This window comes from Pseudochaenichthys georgianus, chromosome 9 (assembly GCF_902827115.2).
Source record: "Pseudochaenichthys georgianus chromosome 9, fPseGeo1.2, whole genome shotgun sequence".
NCBI classification, from domain to species: Eukaryota; Metazoa; Chordata; class Actinopteri; order Perciformes; family Channichthyidae; genus Pseudochaenichthys; species Pseudochaenichthys georgianus.
In genome coordinates, this window is record NC_047511.1 from 39,193,184 (window position 1) to 39,207,000 (window position 13,817).

Genomic DNA, 13,817 nt, shown 5'->3' on the forward strand with positions numbered 1-13,817 from the left:
ATTTTCTATTTGATCAAACATCCTGAATTAGGGAATTTTCTAAATTTCAATAACTATTGGCAATTTGAATTAAATATATTTAAACCCAATATTAGAATAATAAAACGCAAACTATCTCCGCCTTTTCGGTGTGTCACGTTATATAAATGTAGTGCACCGTGGCTGTGGTTAGCTGCTATCTGACCTAGCTTCCTGCCCAGCTGAAAGTCAGCATCACGCCGCTCCTCCCAATAGGAAGGGCGCATCCCGGATAGATAGCTAGCTGGCTAGCTGTACTAAACACAACGATGGCAGTTAACCTCAGCAAAAACGGCACTGCATTAACAGCTGCATTTAAGGAAGTGGTGGACGAAAAATCCAGTACGAACTGGTAAGTAGCAGCATTTAAAAAAAAACTACAACATTTGCACATTGTAGGAGGCATTTTTGTTAGCTTCAGTTTTGGCTAGCATTGTCGTCAAGTAAGTTAAGGTATCCTTACGTTGGATAAAGTTAATACGGGACTAAATGTTACTTTGTTAATAACAGGAGGCTTCTACATATTACATTTAGCGATAACGTTGAATTAAGTCCGATTTTATTTTCTCACATTTGCCATTACGACGTATGTTAACGTGGCTAACTGAATAGCTAGTAACATTGTTAATAAGCTTGGTACACTGAAAACCGACAGGCTAAACACTAAATAATTTGCATGTGATTTATTATCATACTTTGATACAATTGGGTCGTACAATTAAATGAACAGGTTGATAGCTATCTCGCCCACTTCCTGGTGAGATATCAGAAGTTAAATGTGGCCAATATGTGAAAGTCAAATCCAGGAACTTCCTCTTTGATGCAGTAACAGTACATGTGTTTGCCTTTAGGCTGAGTTTAACCTGTTGATGACAGCTTCTGTGTTTAACGATGACCTGAAGTAATTAATCTGGCGGAGAAATTGCCCAGGGATCCCTGCAGGCTCCATATTTAGTCAAAAACGTGTCTGTTAAATGTGTGCCACTTTTCACGCAGCCACCGCCTAACACCACAACTTGCTGTTACTTTGGGGGTTTTCTGAAATGATGCTGACAAGAAAAGCAGCCATCAATCATCGAGTAGTTTCAGTGTGAGCCACTTCCACTTACCTAGCTCTAAGTTTGCGTTATACTCTTCTGATCTGAAATAAAAACACTTGCAAGGCCACTGAACATGAACTAACATGCATTGGTTCTGGTTTGCATTGTTATTACAAGAACTCTGGGGATAATCATGTTGAACACAATAAAGCACATGGCTAGTAAAAGCGAATATCATGAGTGGAGTTTGTGTATAAGAACAAGCCAAATGATGATTTGTCTGTGAGCATCAATGGTTTTCTATTAAATGGCTTAAAATCTTCACTGCAGTACCAAGTCATATCTGCGTGACATCAGATAGCAGCTGTAACCAATGATAAAATGCATCATTGACACATAATGGGTTACACTTCTGATAGTAAATGATCATGAATAAACATATCCCAAGGCCCGTAATTTAATGACTTGCTTTGTTCAGCCAACAATCCAACACATATTTAGTTCATCATCATGCATCATTTACAACACAGGAAAGCATTGACACAAGTCACTCTGGTAAATGTGTGTCTCATTAATATGATTATGTAGCATTTCCCTAATATTAACTCCAATACAGAAATGAAACGGTTGATATTCTGGGCTCCCTCAATAAAAACATCCTCCCCTCTGAACCTTGGAGTGACCTTCAATATCGCTTGTAAATTCGACAAGCAGGTCAGCACCGTAGTCAAAACCTGCTTTTTTAAAATACGACTATTGGCCAAAACCAAGTCGTATTTATCTTTTAAAGACCTAGAAAGGGTTATTAATGCCTTTGTTACCTCAAGACTGGATTATTGCAACGCTCTATACGTGGGTATGGTCCAGGCATCAATTAGACGCCTGCAGCTAGTCCAAAACGCAGCAGCGCGTCTTCTGACTGGCCACAAAAAGCGTGACCACATCACCCCAATTCTGGCCTCACTACACTGGCTTCCAATTCGGTTCCGAATTGATTTTAAAATCCTTTTATTTGTTTTTTAGCACTAAATGGGCTGGCTCCTGCCTATATAGCCGAACTCCTCCATCGCTACACCCCAGCCAGAGCTTTAAGGTCTGCTGACCAGCTGTTGCTGTTAGTGCCCAAGACCAGGCTCAAAACCCGAGGGCACCGAGCCTTCGCAGCAGCTGGCCCCAGGCTCTGGAACACTCTGCCCTCCATGCGAGGTCGGCCCAGACCCTAGGGGTTTTTAAATCCTCACTAAAGACTCACTTCTTCTCCCTGGCCTTCTAGTCACAGCTGAGCACGACTCATGACATTTCCCTGTGTTTGATTTTTTTATATTTGCTGTTGTAATTTATTGTCTTCTGTTTGCGATTGTAGTAATGTTATTTATTTTATTTGCATGTACAGCACTTTGGCTCGACCAAAAATCGTTTTTAAAATGTGCAATATAAATAAAACCTGATTTGATTAAACAATGATTGATTAAACATGGGAAATGTTCCTTAGAAAAAGGGCTCAGTATAAACTAGGTATCCATTTGTGAAGTGCTGCTGATCCTTTTTGTTTCACATTTAGTATCGAGGAAATGTCAGTGAAATCTTATCTGGTGCAGGAACACACATCCTGTCAGGATTACTGACATGGCTGATGTTAAATGGGATTTAAACGGCAGCTACATAGTATTTACACGAACACCCTACTTCTGTAAATGTATCCTGTTGGAAAGGGGCTTAAGAGTGATCAAAACAATCCAGTGTTTTGAATGAAATGGTGCACATCAGCCCGTGGAACAAACTGTGTTCTGCCTGCCTCTGTGATCGGTTCATCTGGTATTTTAATATCCTTAATCCGGTGTTTTCCACAGGGCCTTGTTCACCTACGAGGGAAACAGTAATGATATCCGCCTGGCAGAGAAAGGAGGTGAGTAACCGAGCTGAAATGGTTATCACGTTTTTATTATCTCAACATGGTAATATGTGTGCCGGAATTTCGTTGTCAGCGTACAGCTGCAATATCTGCACAAAAGGAGTGCTTGCCTCTGCTCTCTCACCCAGACATTTGTAAGAGGAGAAATGTCCACAGTTACAAAACCAACCACAGTAACCACAATGTTTATGCTTCAGATGGAGGACTGGAGGAGTTGGTTGAGGAGTTGAACAGTGGAAAAATTATGTACGCTTTCTGCCGGGTCCAGGATCCAAATTCTGGCCTCCCTAAATATGTCCTCATCAACTGGGTTTGTGTTACACTTAACTATCCTGTATTTGTTTGTCCTCCTTTTTGAAGTGGCCATCCCTTAACTTGTAGAGCATCTCTTTATGTTTCAGACTGGGGAAGGAGTAAAGGACGCCAGGAAAGGGCAGTGTGCACATCACGTCAGCTCCATGGCTACTTTCCTCAGGGTAAAACTCTACACATTTGACTCAAATCTAGTTTTAATATGCATTTGAATGTCTACTTCCGTCTGTTTATGTTTGCAGAGGTTATTTTTTATTCTAAATTGCATGTTGTTGATGCGTTTTAAGCTGGACTTTAAAACCGAAACGCTATGAGAATGTTGCACAGCTTACTGTAAAAATAAACAACTTTCCTGTGAGTTATATCAAACCAGCATACAGTGCATGTGAACAAACTATTGTGTGGTGCATGCATAGACCAAGATCACAATTGTAGGTGTTTCCCCCGTGGATTTAACTTGTATTCCCTGCTGCTTCAGGGAGCCCATGTAACTATAAATGCCAGAGCAGAGGATGACGTGGAGCCCGAGGTGATCATGGAAAAGGTGGCCAAAGCTTCAGGAGCGAACTACAGCTTCCACAAAGAAGCCCCCAGCCGCTTCCAGGACAGCGGTCCTCAGGGTCCCGTGGTATGCAGCGCATGCATTTCCTGCCTTGTGCCCTTCGGTTTGCTTTTGTTCCACGCTAGAAATATGAGCAAAGGGCTAGATCTTAACTAGGCTTCATCATCTAAGAGAAAGGGTTACTCTTTGTTTTGCCATTCATTCACACATCAAAATAAAACATTTGGAAATGGATGGCCAATAAGGAAGGCCACAATACAATGAATGTAGTGTATCAGAGGAAGCAACCATTGGTTTGTATTTGATAGTCATTAAAAGATCAAAGTATTAGATGGTTACAAAATGATAATGAAATGTATTTTCCTTCTTGTAGGGCTCAGTGTACCAGAAGACCAACGCCATGTCTGAAATTAAAAGGACCAACAAAGACAACTTCTGGGCTCAGACAGAGGTACGCTTCTGCTTCGGACTAAAACATGATGAGTGTCAGAGTACCTCAATCATCTTTAAAAAATGACTCTCTAAGAAATGTGTTCTTTTAATGTCAGATGTTTTGGATTCATTGACTCCAAAACCACTCTTGAAATTGCAGGAGTTTTTAAGACATTTGACACATTTCTTAAAAGCCTTAAAATACAAGGCATGCAGTTTTTATCCATCGTATTCTTAGTCAGCGAAGGCATTGTTGTAACCTTTTCCTTTGTCTGCAGTTTTGGCTCACCCCCTTCCCGGTCACAGAGAGAAAGTGGTGCTCATTGCCTTGCACTTTCACTTGGATAAACTATTCTGAAATCAAGCTTTTCAGTGGCTGTAAGGCAAATTACCGAGTTCATCGCTGACCTTGTTGGTCCGTTTGGTTTTTAGAAAGACGAGGAGAAACGCCGCAAGGAGGAGCGAGCCAAAGCAGACGATGAGCGCCAGCACCTGGAGAAAGAGAGGAAGGACCGAGAGGCCAAAGAGGCAGGGCAGAGGGAGAAGAGGGACAAGGAGAAGGCGTCTCAAATCGACGAACAAAAGTAGGGATCAGCCGATGGAAATACACAAGGCCAGTTTAATGTAGCACATATTGAAGGGTTGACATTACCAGTGGTGGACAAAGTAAAAGTACCAATACCACAATGTAGAAATACTTACAATTTAAAGTCCTTCTTTCAAAATGTTGCTTGCGTTAAAGAATAAAAGTTAGCATCAACATGTACTTGTGGTACAAAGAGTATGGTTACTCATTCAGCACTGGCTTATGTCAAAAAGATATATATTATAGTACTGTAATATATTTATTGATGTGTTCAACACTTTCCTGTTGCAGCAAAACAAATGTATCTTAACCTCTTAATAGTAGTACATAATACATGTAAATAACTATTTATCTCTGAATTGGATTATAAGTAGCAGGAAATGGACTTGTTCAGGTGAATTAAAAGTACTTCAACATTGTACTTAGCTGGAGCACATTTAAGTTCATGTTCTTAGTCACTGTCCACCACTGCAAATGGCGTGTATATATATTTAATATGTGTTCTTATTTGTTCGACAGGAAGTACCAGCAGAAGCAGGATTCAACCACTAAAGAGCAGGCGAAACAGCGCTATGTGAGTGAAGGACAAAATGTCGCTCTGAGTTAATGTGTTTCAACTGTGTTTTCAACAAGGAAGTGTCAATGTGGACTGGTGTGAAATGAACTTTCCGATATAGCGTTTCTATGATGATGCATGTAGTTGGAACTGTTTTGGTAGTGCGCACATTTCATTTAGTTAGAAAGGTAGATGATGTCAGCAGTGTCAACATTGGTATCGACATCATCATCATCAGGAGGAGGAGGAGAGCCAGGCAGCCCAGACGAAGGGAATCAAGAGAGGTGAATCTGTGGAAAAGGCCAACGTGAGTTCCCCTTCCTGAAAGTGCTCTCTTCTGGCCAAACTACTTCCTGTTCTCTCGCTTATCTCAAAACCAGTTCTAGTGTCTTCGAAGCTCAACGTAACACACCTTCCATTTTCCAGCCTTTCCTGCATGGTGTCTCCTTTCTCTGTGATCACTAACGGAAAAAGACATCTGTCTGTTGTGTTCTTTTTTTCTCGGCAACACTTCCCACTGCATTATTAATAACCCGAGGCTCTCTAATTCTTATTGTTCCTATCGTGGCTTCTTTTTTCCCCAGGAGGCGGCTTCTCTCATCTCTCAGCGCGCTTCAAACCCAAGAGAGATGTTCAAGCAGAGAGAGAGAGGAATAACTCCCAGTGACTCTGACGTCCCCTCTGTTCCCCCCGTCAGCCCCCAGCCAGGTACCGACCTCTCCATATAATCTGTTAGCTTTACATGTCTCAGCCCTTCCTGCCATGACAGGGTTTCTGCGAGAGGAGATTTCCGCCCCATGCTGTCTTTTTCATAGCTCTAACTTTCCTTCAGACTTATTTTTTGTGTCTACTTAACGCGGTGCCTCCATCATGTGGCGTCTTCTCTTCCTCTGCTTAACCGGTCTGCACTTTTTCCCTCTCGTCCATTTCTTTTTGGACTTTTTGGTGGCTCCGTACGTGTCTCTGCTTAGGGCGTCTGCAAAGCCCTTTCCTGGCTAAGCCGGGGTATGAAGCTGAACGAGCCGAATCCCCTCAGCGCCAAGCTTCTCCTCTGCCAGCCGGCTCCGCCTCTCCTGTCCGTGCCACAGGTGTGAGCTTAGACACACACACACACGCACACACACACACACACACACACACACACACACACACCAGGGTTTCCGCTAGGATTTTTTTCTCGCCGGTCAAATGTCCGGACAGAATTTATTTTACCGGACAAATTTGAAACTTACCGGTCATGTTTCAATAATAAGAATTGTGTAGCAGCGTTTCCGTCAGCAGCTAATTACCGGACTCTGAGCGGATATGCTGATTTTTAAAACTCAGTTCATGGGGCTAATTTTTATATTGCTTCAGTTTATAATCGTAACAGATCGAAAGTTCAGATGAATTTTTCAACAAATGATGCGCTTCCACAAACAACACAATTATTACATTCAAACAAACTACTTGTAGTAGATGAAGTACATTATTCAAAAGTTTACATTAACTTAATAATAATAACACGGGAGAAACGGAGCCTCTCTTTTTCCTCTCTCCTGACAGCCCGTCAGTTTCTCATGCAGCGCGCTAAACAGTGGGCGGGGCTTCAAGTGATTATGCAGCAGCTGATCTGATCGCTCTCTCGGGTCCGGTTACACTTCCCTCGCGTTTATGTCCATATCGATCAGATCCAGCTCTCCTGATCGGCCTTTATAGAGAGCGCCGATCAAACTATTAAGAGTGAATATCGGCCGATGATGATCGATCTGAGCATCCCTAATTATTACCAGACATTTTGACCGGCAGGTTTTGAATTTACCGGTTTTTATTCAATTGTACCAGCTGAAAACCAGTAATTACCGGCTAACGGAAACCCTGACACACACACCTACACGCAGTTATAAAAGTGGAAAGAATGCATACACAACATATTGGGTGGCAGTCTCATACTTCACTAAATGCCTCATTTCTCATCGTGTCTGTCTGATCATCTTCATAATCCTTGTAATCACAAACATCATGAGTCATGCTTCCATTCAACGCACTTTTTGTTTCCCTAAAACATCAGATTATGTGTTGTTACTCATCAAGTCTCTCTGTGAATTGGGCGGGGCTCTCCTGCCTGTGTGGACCTGTGAGTGTGTTCCCTGTGTACATGCATGTCTGTGCTTGTGTTTTGGGTGATAAGAGCCTGATGTGGATGACGGACAGTCCAGGTGTGAGTATGAGGAGCATGTGGAGGAGCAGGAGGAGCAGGAGGAGGCCCCTCTGCCGCAGGAGCAGGCCCCTCTGCCGCAGGAGCAGGTTGAAGGTGGGGCTCATTTCACACCACACCACCCTCACTGTTAAGCATCAGCATTGCAACCCTCCCATCTGCATCGCATGAAACATTTTGTATGTTATACACACATAATGTTCCCTTCACCGGACCTGTCAGGATCAGCTGCTGCCCCCTGCTGGTTATTAGACAGCACTGACCGTAATCTCTCTTTTCAGAGGAGGTCCCAGCTGCCCACATCCAGGTGGCTCCTAAAGAGCCAGCTCAGGTGATTGTTTATTCACCTTTTAACAGGAAATGCAATTCCTGTTTTCTTCCTTCATATCAATAATTCTGAAATGCATCTTTATTCCAGCCCGAGGTGGAGGAGAACAACGTCGAGGAGGTGACTCCTGATGAGACGCCGGACAAAGGCGCCTGTGCCAGAGCCCTGTATGACTACCAGGCTGGTGAGTTTTCTTTGTATACTACACCGCAACAGCAATCAATCAACATTGTTTTGGCAGTTAACCTTTTTATAAATAAATGTTTTACTGTGGTCAAAAGCCTCTCGCATGCTGCACGCAAAGGGAGGCTGGCACCTGTGTTATGGCTGCGGCCTAACAGCTGATTTACATAACCACAATAACACAAAATTCAGATCTCACTCTATTATTGTGACCTACTTGAATACATTTAGGTATGATGATGATGATGATGATGATACCAAAGAAAAATGCAGCAGCCGAATTAAGGATTTTTCCCCCCAGAAGATACATTTTTATTTTGAGGGTGATAACATATGACGACAACCATAAAAAAAGAAATCACCTTTTGGCATAGCCGTTAATAAAATGCCACATTTCAGTCATTTTCTTTGGACGACAGAATAGCTTATTTTAAACGTTTAAAATTAAGCTGGTGAAAACTATCGATTGGGACCGAAATGATTGTGTATTCCAGTGACTGCTATATATGTAAACTATTATTACGTTTGCATTGTGGGAATGATAGTCTAATAATCGTCTGATTGAAAAAGTAAAATGCGAATATCATGAAGTATCTTTCCTGCCGTTGATGAGAATCTGCTCTTCTCCTCCAGCTGACGACACAGAGATCTCCTTCGATCCCGACGATATCCTCACCGGCATCGAGATGATAGACGAGGGCTGGTGGCGGGGCTACAGCCCAAACGGCCATTTTGGAATGTTCCCAGCCAATTATGTGGAGATGATGTAGCCCTGCCCCCAACCCCACCTCAGCATCATCGCACTGGCAGCTCCCGGAGGACCTCTGCAGGAAAACAACACGCTGCACACTCTCCTCCCATTGAGCTGATCAGGATGAATACGGAGCGTCGTGGACCAATGAAACGTGATCGTGGGCCAGAAGCTTTCTAAATCCCTCCTCTTTTCAAGAAAGCAATTCCATTTAATTGTTGATGTTGTGAGCGACTGATGGCATAGTTTAGGGATTTGTGAAGACCAATACTCCCTCCCTATCCACCCTAAATTCCATTTCCTTTCCTTTAAATGTGATGCAGTACATTATCAGCCTTTTGTTAAGTCTTAAATTTAGCACTTGTCGTTCACATTCCTTACAAAGTGACTTAAGTTCCTTTTCAGGTATACTTTTTTCGTTACTTGTAGCAAATGCTCGTGTGCATTTCAAGAAAATCAAAGATGGCGGTACCAGCTGCGGTGTAATTTTTTGCCTTGTTTTTTGCCTTTCTTTACCAGCAGACTGAACTTTTTTTCTTTTCTTTTTTCGTGATTTATCCTGTGTGAATTTCAAACCATGTTTTAGTACTGGTCTCACTGTGTTTGAAGTGAATATTTAAAAATAGAACAAAAAAACCCCGATGTTTGCTTTGCTCTGGATGGATTTAGTTGGGAATGCATAAAACGGTTCAGTTCCCTTTAACTGTGAGTGTATAACGGTTGTTTCCATTCATGTCCGTCTTCATCTGAACCAGAGTATTTCAACATATACGTTTCAGGGACAAGCTGAAGAGAAGAAATCATGCGTCACCATTATTCTACTTTGTTTAGATCTCGCTGGTCTGAGGTTGAGTGCATAACAGAGATATTGTTATGGTGCCATAATGACGGGAAAGTAACATTTTAATTGAAATCGTGCGAGTTCCCTGTTTTATCATGGAATACATAAGTGGCCCTTTGAAACTTTGAGGGAAAACAATTATTGATAATAAACAGAAAAGGGCATCATGTATCCATTATTGTTTCAGAGTATATTGTAATGCAAAGACATTCTTCATAATAAAATAAATAATCAAAACCACAATTTTGTTTATTCTCAGATCATTGCAGTGCATACATTTCATCAAACCTTGACAGAACCGCAGGGATTTTCTTAGATTTGACAGGAACTCAGATGTATACACAGATTCACTATGAGCTCTTCAATCAGTTTCCTGGAATTAAACAGCTGGGGAATTCACCGCTAATGCATAGGTTTCATTTTCATACCATCACCTGATTTCATCTCTGTTCGCTTGAATTACGAGAGATGTGTCCTACTCATTTAAAGTGATTAAATATATGACAAACCTGCATTTTTATAATACTTTATTTTGAAATGTTCTTTTAGTTACAATAAAGCAAAGACATACACAATATACAGTAAGTGTGTACCCGAAACCTTTACATGGCGTACAAGAGAAAAAGAAGAAGAAAACAATAGTTGATTTTCAATATTTTCAACTTTAAACAATTTGGAGATCTGTTACTTGCTTTCTTTGTTACATTATTATATTACATGTCACTTGTTATATGCTTTTATCCAAAGTGACTTACATACTCAATACTGTGGGCATTCCCCACAGGAGCAATTTGGGGTGAAGTGTCTCAGGGACACAACGACATGCTGACTGCAGTGGGGTTTGAACCTGTGCCCCCCCGATCCGAACACCTACGCACAAACCACTGCGCCACACGCCTCCACCTTTTTCCCATCAAAAATATATTTTCTGGGGTTTTTGTTTACTTACACATTTTGAATGTGCAAATCAAACATGCCTGCAGAATAAAGCTCCCTAAGAAACACACTTTGAAGTCGTAGGCATTCGGTAACGTTTCTGTAAAGCCTTGTATTAAATTGTCATCTTTACATAATTTATAGGGCACTTTCAATACTTCCAGAATATTAGTTTCAGCTTGTATGAAATTGTGTTTTAAAATGTAATTTAATATTAGCTTGTCACTAATGAATCAACCTATTATCTGTATTTAGTTTCAGAGTCATTTCCTTTTCCACCTACACTATCTAGAAACACATAGCTTTCCCTTTTTAACACCTTTAACGCTCAATCAAATGGTTGCAGATGTACTTCTGTTAGTGTATTTGTATCCCTAAAACAAAAACAACTCACTTATTCTGGAAAACTTTATTCAAGTTATGACAGTCTCTCACCATGACTTCAATCTGACTCCAGTTACAGATTGTTCCCAGGATAGTGACTGAAAATTCACAATATGTTCTGTAATCTACATCGCGCTGCCCTCATCTCAACCTTATGTCAGTGAAAGTCTGAAATGAATAGCTGGGGATTTCTCGATCTCACAACTGATGTTTTTGCTCAACGGCTCTTCACATTTGTTATCGCTTGCAGGGGATAGAAGAGATCAAAATATATTGTCACAATTAAGTGGAATCAAAAGGAATTTCCTATTTATCTCATTGTACAACTATGAATATATGTAATTCAGCAAGTTCAAATAGAACAAGGCAAGGCAAGTTTATTTATATAGCACATTTCAACACAAGGCAATTCAAAGTGCTTTACAGAAGTGAAAGACATTAAGAGCATTAAGAAACATATTATGAAATTACATTTAAAAACACTAATTTAAAATAAAAGATACATGAATTAAAGTTACAGTGCAGTGTGAGATACACACATCTGAAATCTTTAGCTCTGACACAATCATTGCTAACTTTTTAGCAGAAATAGTTTTCTATCACCTCCCTTTCTTTCTACTTTCGTGTTTAACTTGTCCTTTAGTTATTTTAAATGTGTCATGCTAAATGAACCCCCCATTGGAAAATTCAAATCTGACCCCATGGTATATCTTTTAGTTGTCGCCGAAACTATTCCTCAGTTTGTCTGCATTCCTCATGAAGTTCACTGTTTTCACATTTAAGAAATTAATCCGAAGTGTTAGATTAGATGAACATATTGTGTTACCTAGATTAGATGATTCATTTCTATATTTTACATATATAATTGTGTTTATATGCTGTTTGAACACAACAGTTTTGCAGAGATTCTTGTTACTCATCTCAAAAAGGAAAAACATAACTTTTTTCGTATCAATCAAAAAAAAAAAATCCCTCCTGAGGTTTGAACATTTTGTAGATATTCGGTTATTTTGACATTTAAATGTTAATCATTTTTGAAATGTCATAGTCTATCCGCAACAGATGGGGGAATAGGGCATCCCCTTTTAAATTGTTCAAAAACAAGGGGAGGAAATGGGGATAGTGTCGAGCGCAGCTTTATCAACCGTCTGTGTTTTTATCACCGGAGATCTGGGTCATTTCACTGTAAAAGGAAGATAAGGGGAGAATACAGATAGTTTTAAAGGTGGGGTAGGTAAGTTTCAGAAACCGGCTCGAGATACACTTGTTGTTATATTCCATGGAATGCTCTTAACATCCCGATAGCAATGAATATCTTAAGTGCTTTGACAACAAATCCATAACAAAATTTCATCTGTAGAAGCCGTAATACTGTAAAAAGTACAATGGCCTACCTTCCTGTCAGCCTTCCATCGGGGCACAAATTTATCTCGTGCCCTCATTGGTCATGTGCGCGTTCGTGTGTGTTGGAGGAGGGGCTCTATAAGGAAGTGGCAGATTTTCTCCGGTTGTGTATTTTCAAATTCTCGCGATCTCGAGCCGGTTTCTCAAACTTACCTACCCCACCTTTAAGTGTGACTGCACGAGAACATAAAAGGGTGTGAAATTATAGATCTAATATCTTCTTGGATAACATATGAAATCTGTAGGAAAGTAACTTGATATTCTCCCTATGACCATAAGGAACATTAAGTCTTGAGAAAACTCCCTCTGACCCACAACTGTGAGAAGAGGAATAGGTGGTGACCGTTTATTACAATTTCCACTCATTTCTAGTACTTCTGCATTTTGCTGGCATTTTATTTTTAACCAATATTTTTTCATGCAATGACCAGTAGGAAGCATTTTAAAGAAGTAGTGCTTCACCTCTTCCTTAAATGTAACGTTTCAATCCTTGCAGCTATCAACCTTTTACTTATTCGACTCATTTGCCTACATGTGTTTACTCTAGATATCAGCTGTAATGAGTCAAACATCTGCCATTAAAGCATGGAAACGTGTCACAGTAGAGGCACAACATACTAATCTAAACCTGGAAAGTACCATTATAGGGTCCCTTTAAAACTTGTGCCGTTACAACAGCAGATTTTTTCTATTTTACTTACTTACCTTACTTTTAGTTTTGGGTTTAAAGCTTTCATTTAATTGTTTATTTGAATGTTATGATACCCGCAAAAATGCAATATACACTAGAGCCGTTAACTCATTCAAACCAGTTAGTTATAAAAGTTAATTTTATTATAAGGGCTGAAACTGATGCCCCCAAAATAAAACTCCCATATATGTGTTTTTGAGCAAACACTTGCTTTGTTGGTTTTTATTTTTTAAACTGAAATGTCCCATGTGATGCTTTTCCGGTTATTACCCGTCCCCTTGTGTGTTATGTAGCTTTTTCTGCATGTAAACGGTCTGCAGAGTCACAAAACCTCAAAGTACACCTGTAGCGAGTAAAACTCTAACACAGAAAATACCTGTCTACGCTGCCCTAAAATGCCTCGTTGGGGATTTCTCTTTTTCCATTGTTTACTTCTTGGGTATAGTGACGTATTTCGGGTATAGTGACGTAACGTAACATTTAGACCAATCTGCGGAGCCGTTACGTTACGTCCGCGGAGCCGTTGCGTTTGGACCAATCCGCAGACTTCCTCACACCCACAGGCCGTTTCTCAATCTCGAGGATACTGGCTTCCAAGCCAATATTTCATGGAGCTCCAACAAGCCGTTTAGGACAGAGAGTGAACACACATACTATACAGAGATGCTGTATGAGAAACCAATG

At 40.6% G+C, this 13,817-nt stretch overlaps 1 protein-coding gene across 4 annotated transcripts; it reads left to right on the forward strand.

The window, feature by feature from the left end:
• The first annotated feature begins 188 nt into the window (after positions 1 to 188).
• dbnlb (drebrin-like b) lies at positions 189 to 9,961 on the forward strand. Of its 4 annotated transcripts, XM_034090977.2 has the most exons (15): positions 190 to 370; positions 2,909 to 2,964; positions 3,168 to 3,280; positions 3,372 to 3,446; positions 3,761 to 3,910; positions 4,218 to 4,295; positions 4,709 to 4,860; positions 5,382 to 5,436; positions 5,657 to 5,725; positions 6,003 to 6,126; positions 6,390 to 6,506; positions 7,589 to 7,711; positions 7,897 to 7,946; positions 8,034 to 8,127; positions 8,760 to 9,961. In XM_034090977.2, exons 1-15 carry the CDS (start codon positions 288 to 290, stop codon positions 8,894 to 8,896), a joined length of 1,476 nt encoding a protein of 491 aa, XP_033946868.1. In that variant the 5' UTR covers positions 190 to 287; the 3' UTR covers positions 8,897 to 9,961. The 4 variants fall into 4 exon arrangements, with proteins under 4 accessions (XP_071060525.1, XP_033946868.1, XP_033946870.1 ...); XM_071204424.1 differs by lacking the exon at positions 5,657 to 5,725 and having other exon boundaries at positions 189 to 370; XM_034090979.2 differs by lacking the exon at positions 7,589 to 7,711.
• The last annotated feature ends 3,856 nt before the right edge of the window (positions 9,962 to 13,817 follow it).